At 44.6% G+C, this 19,340-nt stretch overlaps 1 protein-coding gene across 1 annotated transcript in view; it reads right to left on the minus strand.

The window, feature by feature from the left end:
- The window catches only part of POLK (DNA polymerase kappa), a 66,770-nt gene that overhangs the window by 28,228 nt on the left and 19,202 nt on the right, over window positions 1–19,340 (minus strand). Inside the window, exons 2-3 of the mRNA XM_090038076.1 lie at window positions 13,837–14,011; window positions 10,607–10,726 (exon numbers count right to left, since the gene is read on the minus strand). Coding sequence (XP_089894202.1) covers window positions 10,607–10,726; window positions 13,837–13,974 — 258 coding nt within the window. The 5' untranslated portion in view covers window positions 13,975–14,011. The remainder of the gene's footprint in view (window positions 1–10,606; window positions 10,727–13,836; window positions 14,012–19,340) is intronic.

The raw sequence follows: 19,340 nt of genomic DNA on the forward strand, positions 1-19,340 counted from the left end.
TTGTATGTGCATGGGGTGCAGTGGGGTGGGAGGGAGCACCCCCCATGCACATGTGGCATACAGCCTGGGAGGGCCTGTGGCCTCCATGGTATGCAGCCCCCACTAGACACTAGGTGTGCAGCCCCTACTATGTCAACCATATGGCATGAAAGTGGACAGCCCTGCTCTGGTACATTCGGTCAGGCTGGTCAGACTGGTTTGGACTCAATTTAAAGCATAAAGGCTAAGGGGAACAGTTCAAATAATAACTTAAAATGTATCTGAAAATACTGAAAGCACCATCATGCAATAAATGGAAGAAAGGTCATTCCATTGTAATTTTCTATAAACATTAATTAATTTTGTATTATAAAGATCCCCTAAAATTGTTAGAAGGTATTTCTCTACATTCATTTTTTTCTGATCATCTCCTAGTCTACAAATGATCGGCAGGTTATTCTTAAACTAAAAGTGCCTTCATATTGTTTGAGTTTATGCTGTCTTGCAATCCCCTAGTCACATTATGTAATCTGTAGTTTTCTTGTATCATCTTTAAACACAACTTCCTCTGTTTTCCCACCAACCATATTACTAACATGTGATGCATGATTCAGATTCACTAGTATCTGTTATCCATATTTAAAAAAAAAGAAAAAAAGAGAAAAAGAAAGGGAAAGATAAACCTCCTTACACTAGTCATAAATGATAAAAATATTTAAAATAGTCACAAGAACTCCTTAAAAAATAGACTAAAATAAAAGCTCTGGGGACTGACTTCCAGGAACCATGCTTGTTCAGTACTATATTCCTTAGTAAAGCTGAAGAAAGTTGGAGTAGCTTCTCAGAGGTGAGCCAGCTATGAATATTTAAAGAATTGATTTTCATCTCACAGGAAAAAAAAAAAACTTTGATAAGTATGGTTTCTTTTTTTCTAAAATACAGGGAGAGGGAAAAAAAACTGTAAATATCTAAGTTTTAAGCAACAGAGTTTTAAAATTCTTCTTTTTCTTGATATTTTTAGACAGATACACCAAAAAAATTCCTTGCAACTTGTCCTAAGATGCATAATAGATACCCAAAAAATATTTTTACATTATATAAATGTAATTAATAAAGTGGGCATTTAAAAACTTAACCTGGTACTTTTTTATGTTTGCAAAACCATCTAATAGATGGCAAGAGACTAAGAGTAACCAGTCATACCCTGTGACAGGGGACAACAGAGTTAAAATCTGAACTATAATTTACACGTATAAAATGGCACATTCAAACACCAGCTGTGTAATTGCTAGTAATAGTAATGAAAGTTATTAATTAATTACAGTTCTGAACCAATTAATTAAAAAATCCCTATCTGAACCTCCTGCTACAGAACCTCAAACACTTCTAAAAAGATAGTTCGGCTAATCTAAATAAGTCATGGACAATTTATCAAAAGTGGGAACTTGCTGCATGTCATAATTATATATAAAAACTTTTGCTGCCTAATCAACCAATATGGCATTCATGAGGCATGGAACTCCAATCTTAGCATTTAGGATTTTAAATGTAATTTATAAGAACAAATTAACATCTTTAAAATGCTAATGGTCAATTTTAAAGGACTGCCAAAACTCTACAAGTATACTGATGACATTAGAGATTATGTTGAGAGACTCTTCTCTGTACCATCTGGCTGCAAAGGAGACTCTCTAAAGTAAAGAAAATGAAAAATATATTAATGGTATTTTAGGTTTCTGATGCAATTGTTAAGTCCCATGGCACCTGCAAGCTCTATTACATCAGCAAAACACTAGAAAGAGCATACTATATTCTAGAACTCATGGATTATATTGTTACCATGTTTATTATCAACAGGATTCTGTCCAAAAAAAGGGGGGAAAAAAGGCTTTTTCAAAGTCCTAAACATTTCAGTATCAGTGTAGACTGCCTCTCCGAAAACAGTTACATTTCTGGGCGTAAAAAGTACTGACCCTCAAAACTTCTTATGTTCTACAAAGTGGTAAGATTTAATATAGAAATAAGAATTTACAGTCTTAAAAAGAGGCATGGATTTATTGGTGTCTCATTAATTCCAGTCTAGTTGAGGAGAAGGGATCATGCGATGGCACATTTGTAGGCAATATCTGAAAATAAGAGGTACAGAATTTGTAGAGGAGAATATAATGGAGAATGAGCACAAAGAAACAGAGAGTATGATAAATGAATGAAGCCCACTGGCAATATAAAACTAGTGTTAAAAACAACATTGGGCTAACCAGATTTTAAAGGGCCCAGGAAATGTTAGGCATTTGTTTTCAGTTAGTGTCTCATTCTCCTTAAACATCTATTAAAGGACCAATGACCAATTAGCAGCAGAGCGGGGGGGGGGCCAAGGAGGAAGGGGGTTATACTGCATATTCAAATTCTTAAACAATGGCTTGTTGAGCAAAAGGACAGGGTGCACTGAGAATCACTATCTGAAAGGGGAAAATGACCAGCAAGTGCAAGAGCCTAAGCATGCAGAAGGCTCAGTTTGCACTGAGGAAAAACAGGCAGAAATTACTTTAATCCTCTCTTGTATTATCAGTTCCATTTTCAGTCTCTCACAACCCCTTATGCTGCCACAGAATAACAGAACTGGAAGGGACCTGTAAGATCATAAAGTCCAGTCCCCTGCCATGGGCAGAAAGTTATTGGGCTAAGACAAGCTCAACAAGGTGCCTATCTAGCTTAATCCTGAACACCTCCAAGGAGGGTGACTGCACCACCTCTGCTGGGAGTATGTTCCAGACTCTGGCGACCCTTACAGAGAAAAAGTTTTTTCTTACGTCTAGCCTGCATTTACCCTCTATTAGCTTATGCTCATTGGTCCTCATCCTCCCTTGAGGTGCCTGGAGAGTTGCTCCCCTAGATCTTGGTGCTCACCCCTGACGTACTTGTAGACAGCTCTCAAGTCACCTCTCAGCCTTCTCTTACTCAGAATGAACAAGCCCAGTTCCTGGACTCTCTCCCCATACAGTCTATCCTCCATGCCTTAACCATATGGCCCTTCTTTGTATCCTCTCAAGCTTATCTATATCCTTCTTGAAGTGCAGTGCCCAGAACTGGGGACCGTTCTCCAGCTGAGGCCTCACCAATGCTGAATAGAGATGGAGGAACACCTCCTTGGATCTACTGGCAAAACATCGGCTGATGCACGGCAGAGTTCTACTTGCCCTTCTGACAATCTCAGCGCACTGTTGGCTCATGTTCATCTTCAGGTCAATTGTGGCCCCCAGGTCTTGCTAAGATCCTGTACCAGCCAATGGACCACTACCCATCATATAGTTATGAAGAAGGTTCTTCCTACCCAGATGAAGGACCTTGCACTTTTGCCTCAATCTCATCTGACTCCATTCCGTCCATGATTCCAGTCTGTCAAGGTTGTCCTGGATCTTTACCCTATCCTCTGATATGCCTGCATTCCCGCACAGCTTGGTATCATCTGAGACCTTAATCATTGAACTTTCCACCCCTTCATCCACATTATTAATAAATATATTAAAGAGCACGGGTCCAAGCACCAACCCCTGGGGGACACCACTGGAGACAGCCCTCCAGGATGAGGCCATCCCATCGATTAAAACTCTCTGGGAGCGACCTGAATCAGAATTAATTAGTGGAACTTAACCTTAATGCCTACAGTCAAGGTTGCTCAACAATTCTCAGTTTAAGACCCTGTTGCTGGTTGCTTATCACTTTGACAATCCAGACTTGAAGTTCAGTGCTGCAAACTTTCCTCAGGTTAAACATTTTTCTGAAAGCTCCAGTTAGAACTGTTTAGCCTTGGGGTGGTCAACCTGTGGCAGCCTCTGGGATGGCAGAGCACAGATTGGGTAGGGGACAGGTAGCAGAGGGGCAAACAGGACAGGAAGCAGAAACCAGAGCAACAGATCAGGCAGGAGAAGGGGATTGGAGTGGCACTTGGGAAAGCTGCAGGGATAATATATGGCATACCTGCTAAAAATCTTGCCCCCCATTGGTTTAGCCATTTCAAAGAACCTTAAAAAAAAAAAGCAGCTCCTCAACTTTGTTAAAAAACTGTCTTACAACCATTTTTCTAAGAAGCACTTACGCACTAATGCTTTTTCCAAAGTTTGGCAGGAAGGTCACTTTTCAAGGATATGTCTTTCACTGGCCTTAAGAACATTTTCTGCTCAGTTCTGGCCAGGTTACAAGCTTCTGAAAAACTGCCATTTACACACACCAGTAAAGGATAGTTTGTGTTTAACAGCTAAATTCTCCAAAGATTCTAGCTAGTTAAGGGATGCAGGGGCTGAGTTTTGAGATTGCTGCTCCTGGCTGCTGTTGATCCAGAAGCTGGAAGGGGGAACAGGAAGAGTGTCACTCCCATGTTTTCAATAGCTCCCTTGCTGGCAACCAGGCAGGATAGCAGAGGGAGGAAACGGCTTGACTGGAGTGTAAATAAAACAACAGCCCAGGAAAAGGTAGATAGAAGACTTTGACAAGGAACCTAGGGTGTGAGGAAGTGGGGGTAGAAAGACTTATCTGTACTGGGAATTCCCAGTGAAAGACAAATTATTTGGGCAATAAGACTGAGACTGGGATGAGGAGCTTGGGGACAGAGGGAGTAGAAACAAGGATTGCTTAGTTGGGAGATTACAACAAAGAGCCAAGAGTCAACTAACAGAAGTTTCTAAATCACAGGACTTGGTTCTCATGGGGAGCTTTTAATTATCAGGACATCTGCTAGGAGGGAAACACAGCAGTGCACAAGCAGTCCAGCAAATTCTTGGAGTGTGTTGGGGATAATGTTTTGATGCAGATGACACAGAGAGCAACTGGAGAGGTGGAGGGGGAGATCTTCTCAACTTGCTGCTCACAAACAGGGAGGAATTGGTTAAGAATGTGAAGATGAAAGGTTCTGGGTGCCGTACTTTAGGAGAGATGTGGCCAGCTTTGAGAGGGTCCAGAGGAGGGCCGCTCGCATGATCCGGGGACAGCAGGGCAGACCCTACGAGGAGGGGCTACGGGACCTGAACCTGTTCAGCCTTCACAAAAGAAGGCTTAGAGGGGACCTGGTGGCCATCTACAAACTTACTGGGGGGACCAGCAGGGAATGGGGGAGACCCTGTTCACCTGTGCACCTCCCGGAGTAACAAGGAATAACAGCCATAAGTTGTTTGAGAGTACATTCAGGCTGGACATTAGAAGACACTATTTCACAGTCAGGGCAGCTAGGATCTGGAACCAGCTTCCAAGGGAAGTGGTGCTGGCTTCTACCTTAGGGGTTTTTAAGAGGAGGCTTGACCAAGCTGGGGTCATATGAGCCCAGTATTCTCTCCTGCCCAGGCCAGGGGGTCGAACTTGATGATCTACTTAGGTCCCTTCCAACCCTACATCTATGAATCTACGAAACCCATGAAAGCTGGCTGTACTTGAAAGAGGACCTTTTAAGGCAAAGGAAAAGCTATCCCAATAGAATAGAAGAATAGAAAGTGCAATAAGAAACTAGCCTGATTAAACAGCAACAGTTGAAACTCAAAAAGGAATCCTGCAGGAAGTGGAAACCTCATTATATTACTGGGGATGAGTATAAAACACAGGCATGTAGGGAGAATATTAGGAAGGCCAAGGCAAGATTTGAGATGTGACTGGCAGGGGACATAAAAGGCAATAAAAAGGGTTTCTACAAATAGAGAGATGTAGTTAGCCATGTTAGTCTGAACTCAAACAGAAGGCAGGGTTGTACACCTCATAGACTAATTAGAGCTAGCTTTCATGAGTTGAGTTCACTTCATCAGATGTTGTGAAAGGACATGGACAATTCAGTATATAAAATGGAAAGAGTGATTTAAATACAAAGGTAGAAAAGAAGGGGGAAAGGGGTAATGTTGGAAGAAGCAACAAGCAAAGAACCCACAAACTGGATTGTGTTAATTATGGTTTAAACTATTTGTCCTACTTGTTCTTGAAAATTTCCAGGGATGGAGCAGGGGCTAATTTTTTTTATCTCCTTACCTGGATTAGTTTTTGTGACCCCTTTATTCCTATGAAGGGGCAGCCCCGTACTGCCTGTGGGGGAGGGAAAGCTGGGCTCCAAGCTACACTTCTGCAGCAGCTGCTGCCTCCTACAGGGGGAGTGAGGTACACCAACAGGGCCAAAGGGCTGTGGGTGGGGAGTGATGGATTTTGGCATTTTAAATCAGAGAATCTGTGATCTTTAAATAGAGAAAATCAAGACCCCAGTGATCAGGACCAGCCAGCACAGTCACTAAGAGAAACTTATAGTTGACCACATGATTTCCTTCTATGATAAGGTGACAGGCTCTGTGGATAGGGAGGGCAATGGATGTGAAATGCCTTCACTTTAGCAAGGCTTTTGACATGGTCTCCCACAACGTTCTCATTAACAACCTAAAGAAATACAGATTAGACTAGGGGTGGACAATTATTTCAGCTGGAGGGTCACTTAACTACTTTTGGTAAGCTGTCAAGGGCTGCGTAGTCCCTCCCCTTGGCAGGTGCCCCTGCCATCTCAGGACCGAAGTCTCACCCCCTGGAAGTACTCCTTTTGGGAAAGGGGTTTTCCCATATTGGAACCAAAAAACCCCCCAAATCAGATACTAAAAATTAAACATCTACTATAACATATTTTAATTTTATGTCAAAAACTAAAATTTTTATTTTACTTTTTTTTTTTTTTTTTTACTTTGCCCTTATTTGCATGCGTTTGTATAATGTATAAAGAGGTGATTGCATAATAGCTCAAAATAAAGTCTTACTCATGTATATTGTGCGGGTGGGGTGTGTGCGCAGTATGTTTGGGGGTGGGCATGGGGTATATGTGTGTGCGTGATTTTGGGGGGTGGATTTGTGAAGAGGTGTGGGTGGGTGTGAGGGGTTATGGGTGTGGATGGGTGGGTGGGTATGGAAGTGTGTGTGGGGGGTATCTGGGTGGGTGTGGGTCCTCTCATCACATGCCCCACCCCCATGGCACACAGCCTCCACCAGCAACAGCGGCAACAGGCAGTGGGCCCTCAGGGCGCTCATTGCCCATGGCACGCAAAGCCCCCAGCAGTAGGCAGCTTTGGCTGAGTCCCGGGACCTACACATGGCAGATAGAGCTGCCCCAGTTGGGCCTGCTAGTGTCTACCTTCACACCAAACCAGGCTGGCTCCATCAGGGCAGGCTGGGATAGCTCCGTGCCTCCATGTTGGGCTTCTAGCAGTCCAGTGAGGAGCTGCATGTCAAGGCATGGAACCATCCTGGCCTGGCCCAGCTGGAAGCCCAATCTGCCAGCACTCTGTGCCAGCATGTGGGGCTCTCAGCACTGCAGCTGGGACCACCTGCTGCCAGGCCAGACCAGGCCTGCTCCATGCCTCCACATGGGGCTCCTGGCACTGCAGGTGGGAGCTCCTCTACCCACTCATCAGCTGTCCAGTCGCATGCCATCGCACTTGTGACGGAGCGGGGCGAAGGAGCGGCCGTGATCTCTCTCTAGCGCCCCCTTCCGTGCCAAGTAGGCAGTTCAGCACCCTCTTACTCGCCTGCCACGTCTTGTTGTTACATGGTTCTAGAAAGGAGGCTGCCTCTTGTCGCCCTGGACACTGTGCAATGCTTATACTGTCCCCTGCTCCGTAGGGAGTGACTTGGTGCACCCCAGCCTTATGGGCTATGCGTGCCTCCAACCTCCCCTTTAGCATGCCCCAAGCCTCCCAGATGTACCGGACGTGATCTGGTGAGTTTCCCGTATGTGCCCTTCACCAGCGCCCCTGGGTTTGTCATGCAACCGGTGCCCCTGGGCTTGTCATGCAACCGGCGCCCCTTCATCGGCGCCCCAGGGCTTGTCACGCAACCGGCGCCCCTCTATCCGCTAGCCCTCTCGGGCCTACTAATTATATCCGCCCCCCTCCTGGGGTCCGCTCCATGCACAGATGGTGCCCCCCCCCACTGGGGCCTGTCCCTCCGCGCACTCGCCCTCTCTGGGCTCTGTAATTGCGGACTCGCCCTCTCCGGGCTCGTCTCTATAGTAGCACCCTACCCTGGGCTTCTCTTCCTGTGTGCCCCCCTTTGGCCCTAACACGAGCCCCTCAGGCTTCTCACTGGTGCTCCTTGCAAGTGGGGCTCAGGTGGCCTTAGCCATGCCTGGCCCCCAAAATCCTCTTTGCCCCTTCTCAGAGCTGGGGTATTGCACCCTGAACTACAGTGCCCTCGCCGGCGCTGTGCACCTTGTCAGGGCTGGGGTAATACACCCCTACTATGGTGCCCTCGCGGGCCCCGGGGTCCCCACCACTGCGGAGCCCCTCTGGGACTCTTCCCAATTGGGCTCAGGCGGCCCTCGCCTTACCCGGCCCCCTTTCTCTAGGTCCTGCCCCCCTGGGGCTTCTACCTACACCCACGCTGGGCTTCCTCTCACTAAACGTGCCCTCCCCGGGCTCCTCAATCTGTTCGCCCCTTCTGGGGCCGGGGTCTAGATGCCCCACAATACAGCACACCTCTCTGGCACTGGGAGCACCCCACCTCCCTGGGGAGCTCCTGATGAGGCTTCCTCCACCCCTACAGCCTTGCCCGGTCCTCCGGTGTAACAATAACTAAACAGAACCGTAAGCCAATCGGCTGTAACGCAACAATAAGCCTCCTGGCTACAACATAGGATCTAGGCCCACCTGGCTCTCTTGCAAAGGCCTCCCAGTCAGGGTTCTCTCCACCCTCACCATGGTGTGGCCCCTTGGGTGCTCAGGCTGCACCGCTTGTCTCTGCTTTGCTTGGCTCTCCTGCAGAGCTCCTGCATCTCAGGCTGCCCGAAGGGAACTGCTGCTAGGCTTTGGCCTGGGCTGTTTATAAAGGCCTGGCCCTGCCCCCTTCTGATCATGTGACCAGCCTGGCTGCTCCAGCAACTAACACCTGTGCTGTCTCAGGGAGCTTCAGCAGCCCTTATTCCTTCATAGGAACAGGGCACCCAAGTGCTCCTGTGACAGCACTCCTTGTCTCCATGTGGGGCTCCCAGCTGGATGCCAGGAGCCCCACAGAGGTGGAGGCACAAAGCCTGCCCAGTCTGATAGTGACCTCTGAAAGCCTGCACTTCCCACCAGCTTTCAAAGGGGCAGCCAGGGACCACTAATAAATTTTTTTTATTAAGGGAAGCAAGACTTATGAGGACAAGCTGAAAGAACTAGGGTTATTTATTCTGGAGAAGAGAAGACTCAGGGGGGATTTGATAACATCCTTCAAATACCTAAAGGGTATTACACAGAGGATGGAAATGGGCTTTTCTCTGTGGCCACAGGGTTAGGAGAAATGGCCTCAAACTTCAGCAGAGGGAATTTAGGTTGGTGGTTACAAGGAACTTTCTGAGGGTGGTCACATGTTGGAACAGGCTACCTAGAGAAGCTGTGGACTTTCCATCCCTGGAAATTTTCCAGAACAGGTAGGACAAATAGTTGGTATGGTTTAATCAGGGACAATTTTGCCTTGAGCAAGGGGCTGGACTAGATGACCTTATGAGGTCACTTCCAGCCCTACTTTCCAAAGTTGTTCCTAGCTTATGAGGAAATAGGAGAGAATGAGACTAAAGACTGTAGGATAAAGAAAGACAGGATTTGGACAGGATGGGGGCATACTCATGTGGCAAGTGGCTGAAGGGCCTGTGGCCCATAACCACTCAGAAGTTGGACAGCCCTGCTGTAATGCAAAAGGAAAAATATTAATGCATTTATACAAATAAACATATTCAAGTTGCACAGGAAAACAATTCTGTCCTTTCCTAACTTTTTAATGCCTTACTTTAACCACCTTAACATTTTTATTTTAACTCTGATTCTGTATGCAACACTATCAAGGTTCTTATAACATCATCAATCACTACAGTATCATAAGCAGGCAATGTTCTTTGAGTAGATGTGATATCTTTTCTTAGACCAACTGAGTAGATGGAAAAAAGTTCTTAGCAACCAAAAACCCATCACTACAGTATCTGAATACTTATGCAGAAGTGTTTCTCATAGACAAGAAAAGGATCCACTAAAACTGGGTGTGCATGCATACAGCTCAGTAAAAGGAAACCATCTTTCTACTGCAGAACATGCATCTATGTCCAGTTTATTCGCAAGTTTTAAGATTGCATCTGTAAAACTCTTAAAGACTTGGATGACACTATTATCTTAGTAACACCACCTGCAGAAATAAAACAATGTTTTCCCCATCTACACGCATTAACCAGGAAGTTGTTTTAAAAAGGAGAAGCAAGTTGTTTAAATGAAAATACTGCTATGATACTTAAGAAAGTAAATGAACAGATTGCATAAAACTTCACCATAAGCAATGGATTTGATAATGATTGATTAGTTGTTTTCAGGATTGGGAAAGAAGAGTCGATTTAATTCGCTCATGTTCATACAAGAAACACTTCACATGAGATTATTTTTATATGTATTTTAATTTTCTTTTTTGTAACTAAACATACATTTATATAATCAAAGCAATCTCTGGGTTTTTTTCTGAACAGCTCTTCTCAACTTATAAATGGAACTAGGCAGATAGCACCTTAGGCACCATTTTAAAAAAGTAGGACAGACATCATTAAATCACACCCCCAAACCAATTATATTTTCTCCACTCTAAAAACTGGAAAGTTGATTGGTACCTGGAGCTGTGCTTTCAAGAGCTGCTGGCTGGTAATTTTCTCTTTCAGCTGCATCATTTTTTCAATGCGTTGGTTAACCTGTTGATCTTTTTTAAGCTCATTTTCATAAAATCTGGAACCCTACCCAAAAGAAAAAAAGATATATTTTTAAATTGATTTCTCTCTAGAATTATTAAACTATAAAAAGACATCATTTATCTACACAGATCTAAGTTATATTAAAAAACAGCTGTAATAAAATTAAAGTAATTTTATCTGAGAAGCAAATTCAGCCTCATCATATTTTAAATTCTAGATATTTTACGGATTACTTAAGAATATCACACCAGTACATGCTTTAGATTTTCAAATAATCAGGTACACTTAAAAAGAATAACTATGATGGTCTGTAATTCACACATTCAACATACATAAAGTTAATAGTCTTCTGTCCCTCCTCAAAGTTTACTGTATTTTTCAGGAAATTTGTTAGGCTCAGAAGTGGAGGGAACTCATCCCAGAGTGTTAGACTAAAATTCAGAAATAAACACACACACACAAAGCAGAAATAACCCCCAAAAACTCTACCCTCTGCACTGTTTTCTTTTGTGTATTAGAAAACACTGGGCATGTCTAGACATGCGCAGGACTGCACAGTTGCTACTGTGCAGTCATTTAGTACTTGCTTAAGTACTGTGTTACTGTATAGGCCTGGCACCTCACAGGTCATTTCCAATGCTACTGTGCACTAGCGTCCACCTCACAGATTGTGCCTGCTGGCACTATGGCAATATAGCATCTCGTGTAGATGTACCCACTGAGCAAAACATTTTTACTTTACATGACCAGCACTTCCTCACAGATCCACCTAGGTTCGTCGAGAGAAAAAAAGATACTATTATATAAATCAGCATTATATACGGTATACAGCCTTATCTAGAGTCATATATGCACTAGCGATCACAAAAAATATTGCAGATTTATAAACTGCTCAGAAGACCAGAGTTATGAGAATGGTTAGGGTCATAGAAAAATCTCTCAAATGAAAAGAGGATGAAAAGACTGAGATTCCTTATCTTAGAAAGGAAATGAATAAAATGGGGTTATAATAAAGGTATTTATAGTAGCCAATAATGATATAGAGAAAAATAGATACAGAGTACAGACGTTATTAGTTTCCAAGCACAAGAATATGGGGACATATAAACTGAAAGATATAACATGCAATACTGATGAAACAAAACACTTCTTTACACAATATATGGAACCGATTATTCAGGGAGATTGCTGAAGTCATGAATGTAGCCGAGGATTATACTGATTTCTAACTAGTAGAGATTGAGGGAAACTGCATCCAAATACAAGGGATATCACCTCTCCTTTCTATAAGCAAACACTATTGTGGCGATGAAGAAAGAAGACTCCTATGCTCTCTCTTCTGGGTTAGTTGTATATTTTTTCACTGTTTAAAGTCTGGATTCTCCTTTATTGCTCTTACAGTACCTCACAATGTAACACAAAGCAGTGAATGATTTTGGAAAGGTTTTTGGACAAAACAAAAGGGAAGAGAGTCTTGGGAGAACATTTCAGACTTCCATACAAGCTGGTTATGGGGGTACAACTCCATACCATCATCACTGTGCCTCATCTTGGCAACCATGGCAGCACAGAACTCCAGGTAGTGGTAGCAACACCAAGCCTCCCCACCCCACTCTATCCTCCTGCTCAGTCCTGCCCACTGGGCCCTCCCGCACTGGGTCCCATCTGCTGGGCCATAAAGACAGCTCCTACCCAGTGCTGACTGGGCCCAGGCTGCAGCCCCCTACGGCCCCACTGTGGGCACAAAAATCTAGGGGGGCATGTGGCCCCCTATTTCCCCCCCAACTCATCGCCTATGTGGTCATCTATGCCCCCTGCCCTACATACACACACACATACTGGATGGGCTGGGGCCTGGGGGCAGGAGGCAGTGGGTTGGGAATGAGGGGCACCAGTGGGGACTGGAGGAGTGGGGGGGGCTATGGGTCAGGAATAAAAGGCACTGGCAGGGCTGGGTGGCTGTAGCTTGAGAGTAAGGGACACCAGCAGGGCTGTGGGTTGGGAGTGAGGGGCAATGGCATAAGCAGGGACAGGGTACCAGTATATCGGCGCTCCTTAGCGCCACAAAGCATCGAGGGGGTAAGGAAGGACAGAACAAAGGGCAAAGAGCTCTGATTTTCCATGGTAAGAAAAACAAAATCAAACACCAAAATATAAAGGTATTTAGAATTTATTTTATAATGACTGAGACACTGGTAGGCTTCCAGATTGCTTTGAAATTGTAAATATCACTAACATTGTGTTCAACTGATACCCACCCACCCACACACACACACACACACACACACACACACACAGAGTGGTGTTTCATTTTAATAGTGGAAAAATGTGGATTTTGGGGGGGTTTACTCAGAGAATTTTGGATTTTTTAAATGGAGAAAACCAGGATCTCTGGTAATTATACAGAAATTATTTCCACAAATTGCCAATAGCACATCTCTTAAAAGGAGTTATGTCTTCACGAAACAATAAACAGATGGATCAGATGAAATACACGACAAACAAAAATACTGGTTTCAAGCAAATGTTTTTTGTATAGTGAAAGGAATAGCAATACATAAAACAATATCTAAAGCAACAGTTTTTTAAGGTTTTCAGTAAAGTATTTTTTCCATAAAGTAACAACCAATGTAAGGCTACCTTGACCACTATTGTTAAAAAGGAATGTGATGGTAAGATAATTAAGAGTTATTCCTGAAGAGTCATCCCCAGGCTAGTCCATGAAAAGAAGAGTCTCTGAAAATGAAAAGAAGGATTTATCCCCTTGTGCAACTGCTCCCTGCCCGGCTCCACAGCATCTCCTGCCAATCCAGGGTTCCAACCATGCTTCATATCCATCTCTACAAGGTCTGAGGGGCATTATGCCACACACCCCCTTTAGTAAATCCCAGATCTGCCTGTCCTTTCACATGGGGTTATTAAGTACAGAGGAGTCTAAAAACAGTTACAGATTCCAACTTTTCTAGCAGATTCCCCATCAGTTTGGGGGAAGGTAATGTATTGTGTACCCAACATGCATGACCTTGGAGATAGCTGCAAGGCGGCTCCCTTTATTAAGGCAAAATACAATACTTTATATAAGCAGAAACAACAAGTAAAATACAAAGAAACTTATCTATAGCCAACACCAATGAAAGGTTATATAAACAAACCTTGGTGGCCTCCATTATGATTTTGTTGATTTTTTCTTTATCCAGTCCTTGCATTCCAGCTTTATTATCATTGAGGCCCACTCGAAGCAGAAACCCATTATCAGAAGAGACATCACCACTTTCCTTTGTGCAGTCCATAGTGCAATCCAGAGAGCACTTTCTTCAATTTCAACACCTGAAAAAGAACAAGTTCCAGATGTTTTTCAAAACTCCAGCTGATGACTAATATCATTCCACAAATTACTTCCCATTTCATTATATGCATCACATTTGCATCCCTAATATAAATATTTTCTTCAAAGTAGCTCAGCTCCACATACTCACTTCAGATTATCACTAGCATTTGGCTGCCTAGTTTTCTTACAAGTATCTAAAATATATCACCCACAGGAAAAGTATAGCTGCCCTGACAACTTCAGGTAAAGTCCCTTGTGCAAGCATAATGCATTGGGTTTACAGCTGTGAGGTGGCTTTTCTTGTAACTAGCTATTACAGACTCACTGAAAATAAGAAATGAAATTGGCACTGCCAACCAGCAGGTTACATTAAAGAATTCCAACAAATAACAGATTCATATATTTCATGCTGACCATCTAGCCCAGGGGTATCAAAGATCTAGCCTGTGAACCAGATCTGGCATACAGCACGCATGTGAAGTCCATCTGGAGCCAGTCTGGGGTGCATGCTACATGTAGGCACCCATGCCAGACTAGCTCTACAGAATGAAACTGGGGCTAATCCAGATCAGGCCTATAGAGTTCATGAGGCCAGTTTGGAGCGGGCACTGCATGCAGCATGTACTATGTGCCATGCTAGGCTGGAGCTGGCATGCACCAGTTGTGGCACCCATGCCAGAATGGCCCTGCACACTAAATCTGGGGCTAGGCTGGTTGAGGCCCACAGACAGGCCCCATGTGCTAGATTCAGTGCACAGGACCAGTCTGGTGAGGGCACAACATGAAGTCCACACCCCAGACTAGCCCTGTACTCTGCATGTATTACATGCTCTGGATCAGTCCCACATGCTGCTGGGTCCAAGGACAGGGCTGGGCCCAGTGTATGTCTGATAAGCAACACACATGGCTGATCCAGAGCACACGTTGCATCTGGTGTCCCCACCAGACTAGCCCTGGGGCTGAATCCAGCATGAGAGGCTAGTCTGTGGACCTAATCCAGCCCTCAGACTGGCCTAACACCCCTCTGTCATCCAGCTTACGCAGCCAGATGACTTGGACACCCCTAATCTAGCCGGATTTTCTGCAGTGAAAACCATAAAACTTCACCCAGTAATATCTTCTAGGACTGTGTGAAATTTCACTGTCCGTTTCGTTCCAACACTGTTTTGACTAATTTCAAGGTCGAAACAGCAAAATCAAAACGAAACAAAGGCCATTGAAATAGCCTCAAAACAAAACGAAGCTAGTCGAAACGCTTTGACCATCAAAATGTTTCGACCATAGGCTGGGGATGGGAAGTCAGTCCAGCTGGGTTAATTTCCCATCCCCAGCGCAAGAGCCGGCAGGGGACGGGAAGCCAGCCCAGCTGGGCTGACTCCGCATCCACCATCCCCCATGCTAGATTGCACCGGGGCAGGAGGCAGCTCAGCTGGGCTGCCTCGCCACCCCCAACACAATCTAGTGCAGGGGATGGGAAGTCAGCTCAGCTGTGCTGACTCCCAGACTCCGGCCTGATCTAGTGCTGGGGATGGGAAGTCAGCCCAGGTTGGCCAACTTCCCATCCCCAGTGAAACTTTGAAATAGTGTCAAAACAGCCTTTCCGTTTCGACGGAATGGAATGGAACAACTTTTTTGTATTGAAATGAAATTAGAAAAGGAACACTGCTCCACTGAACCATCGAAACTCAAGGCAAAATGGAACAGTGCCATTTGGCACAACCCTAATATCTTCTGCAAGCCAATAAAAACTGCTGGAGCTCTAGCATTTCTTTTTAAAAAAGGTATTCAGACTTGACTTGCACACCTCAAGTGATGGAGACTCTACCACATTACTAAGTAAATTTTTGTATTATCATTAAAAAATTGCTCCTTGTTTCTTACCCAATTTTATCTAGCTTCAGCACCCACCCACTAAACCATTTTACTTGATTAAAGAGCCATCTCATATTGGTTATTTCCTAGCCTTAAAAGCACTTGTAGCCTATGACCAAGTTACCTCTTCAGGTTCTCTTGGTGAAAGTAAACAGGTTGAGCCTCTTTTTCTCTCTCTCACTATATGGCATGTTTCCCAGATCTCAAGTTATTATTCAACAGAATGAGAATGAAATGGTGCCTAGCCTACTGTTTAGTGACCTTGCAGTCTCCTGTTTGAAGGGTTAGCCCAAACAAGCAAAGCCCTCCGAATGATGACACAGAGTAAATAAGAGAATATGTATTTATTATTAAAAGAGGGTACAGTGGCAGCTCCACCCCACCCACAGCTGCTGACTCAAAAACTTGCAAACTTCTCCCCTATGCAGGAAGCACACTCACTCCTCAAATTTCCTTCTGCAGCTACTTCCTGAGTTATGGGTCCTTCCTATTTGGGACAAGCCGCACCCTTCAGGGGCAGTCTATGAATGTGCAACAGTTGCAGAGCCATCCGGTATAAGTCACTTCATTACATGACAGTGGAAATCGTATAAATTTAGGTGTTGGAACTTCCCTAATAAAACACACATTTGTACAGCAGCTTCAACAAAGAAGCTTCTAAATTACTCAGCAAATGAATGTCATGGCCTAAGCCAGAGATGTTTGTTTCCCCTATTTTTCAGAAGAATGCCAGTGTTCTGTTTTGCTGAACTAACTTTCACCCTGTAAAGCAGATCACTACTTGTAATCTTATATTGGAGACAGCTTTTTTGTCCAAATTTAAAGTCCAGTCTGACCAAAAGTACTCTAAGTTCTATCCAGTTCATTATTTGTGCCATTTTTTTCAAGAAAGCCGAGTCCAGCTAAGTGATATTTTGTATGCTTTTTGGCTTTGGCCCGTTGGACTTCTAACAAAGGAGGGATAAGAAGAATAGCATCTGGGCTACTCTAAGGCTAGCTGGCAAAGAGTACAGACCCAAGTCAACCATTATTCTGAAGCATGCTTTCCACCTATGATGGTGTGACTTGCCAGTGTATTTGAGAACTAGACACCCAGCAAACCCTAACAGAGCAGCTGGGCCCCAGAATTCAGACCAACAGGGATGCTTCCCATGCTTGAGTGACCACTCCAAATGCCATGCAAAATTTACTAGAACTTCCCCTTTCAGTCATCCTAACAGCAGCTGCACCAGGGAAATGTTGCAATCTAGAAACCCTAGTGATAATAGACATAAGCAGAAATATAATACCTTTCAGGCCAGGGATAGGCATTCAATTCCAGGACTGCATGTTTCCAGGAAATTTGCAGTACTGGAAAATGTGGTAAGAAGCAGGGGCATACAGGTGTATGCCAAGAGAGCTAGTCACCTCAAAAGTGAGCTCTCTAGCTAAGGGGCAACAGGGAGATGCTCCTTTCCTACCCCTGCCCAGGCCCCTGTGGCAGACTGGCTGTCTCCAGCCAATATCACATGGGCATCAAGCTGGAGGTAACAGCAGGGGAGAGGCAGCCCTCCCTGCCCCTGCTTCCCTGTGCCAGCAAACTGGAGCTCTACTTGCAGCTCTGGCACATTCTCTCCTAGGGCAGTAACTGGAGGCTTTACTTCCCTTTAAACAGCACTGAGGATCCCAGTGTTTTTAAATAGTGCCAGGAAATTAGGCTGCCCTTTAAACAACATGAGGGAACTCTGCTATTCAAAGGATAGACATGGGTTCCTGCAGGGCTGGGCAGCTCTTGTCCCTGATTAGGGCAACATAGGCGTTTTGGAGGAATGTTGCCAGTGTTTTGGATGTAGGGGCAACACTCTTCCCACGGCTGTCAGAGCAAAGGTAGGAGCCTGTGCTTTAGCAGCTGTGGGGGCACTGCAGAAGGCCAGGGGCACCTTCCAGCCAGAACACCAGGCAGAGGGCAGCTGGAGCTCCACTGGCCCTGAAGCTGGGACATAGCACCCATCAGCAGGACAGAACAGGGGGCAGGGACATCCTCTGGGTCTCAGATCCCCCTTGCCCAATGCTGTTGATCAGCTGATTTGCAGGACCAGGCAGGAGGCAGCCCCCAGAATTACCCTGTCTGGTCCCTTGATTGGGGCTGGAAAATGGGCAGCAGCTCTGGGGACCCTGACAGCTGGCTGCTGTTACCAGGCAGCCAGCCATTCTCCCGCTCTCCCAGGACAGCTGGGGACTGTAGGATACAGGGGTGCTAAAAGGGTCTCCAGGGAGCCCCAGTTATTGTTTTTATGGTATTATATATACATACCTGTAAACAACTTCCCAGAGCAGCATAGTTGCTCTTTGAAAGAGTTAGCAGTTTGTGACAGAAGCAGTTTCTTTCTGTATAAACTGCTGAAATGCTTGAACACTTGCTCTTTGTGGCCAGAAAACAGGTGCTTTTTTCCTGGCTCAAAGGTAATGCCTATAGCCTGAGTCAGTGTAGATGCCCATCATGCCTCTAAGTATCCTGCCCATATTCTGGGTCTTTTGTCCTCCTTCGTTTCCTTCACACTGCCTATAATTGAATACCTACTTCACTCTTACCTTCCTTCTACCATTCTACCACTCAGTTGGTCTAATAAATGATATCACATCTACCCAAACAACCTTGCCTTCTACCATTGTAGTCTTTGCAGGTCCTTTTGTTTTGTTCCCAATGTTTGGAAAGATCTCTCAATTTCAGTGCATCATGCTCTAACTTCCTCATTCAAATCATTCCCCCCAAAAATCAGTTTCATTGCACAAGTTTCAAACAGCAACTCCCATCAGTCAAATGCTTTATCTCAATATTATACAACCAGTGAGGAGCATGCAGATGTTGATGGTGATTATGCTTAGGGTTATAGTGGATCACAAGCTAAATATGACTCAACACTGTAATGCTGTTGGAAGGAAAAAAATAGCATAATGAGATGTATTAAGTCGAGCATCACGTGTATTACAAGGAATAACTCTTCAACTGGCAAGGCCTCCTCTAGGGTACTGCATCTAGTTCTGGGCACTGCGCTTTGAGAAGGACAAACTGAAGAGATCAGAGGAGACCACCAACAACTATCAGAGGTTTAGAAAATATGAAATATGGGGGGAAAGGCTGGAAGAATGACGACTACTTCATCTGAAGAAAAGATAATCAAGGGGGATTTGGTAACAGTCTTTAAACAGAAAAAGGGTTGTTTTAAGTACCTGGCAGACAGTTGTTCTCTGTGTCAATAGGGACAGGACAAGAAGTAATGGGCTGAAACAAGCAAGATTTAGCTATTAGGAAGAGATTCCTAACAATGAGAGAAAGTACAAGAACATGCTATCTGAAAAGGCTGGGGATTCTCCATCACTGAATGCTTCTAACTGCAAGCTAGATAAATGTTTGTTTGAAATGATTTAACCAGTGGTTCTTAATCTTTTCTCCCTGCCCTATGTGCCCAGCAGATC

This window comes from Crocodylus siamensis, chromosome 3 (genome assembly GCF_052110815.1).
Source record: "Crocodylus siamensis isolate JL-2025a chromosome 3, ASM5211081v1, whole genome shotgun sequence".
In the NCBI taxonomy this organism is placed as follows: domain Eukaryota; kingdom Metazoa; phylum Chordata; order Crocodylia; family Crocodylidae; genus Crocodylus; species Crocodylus siamensis.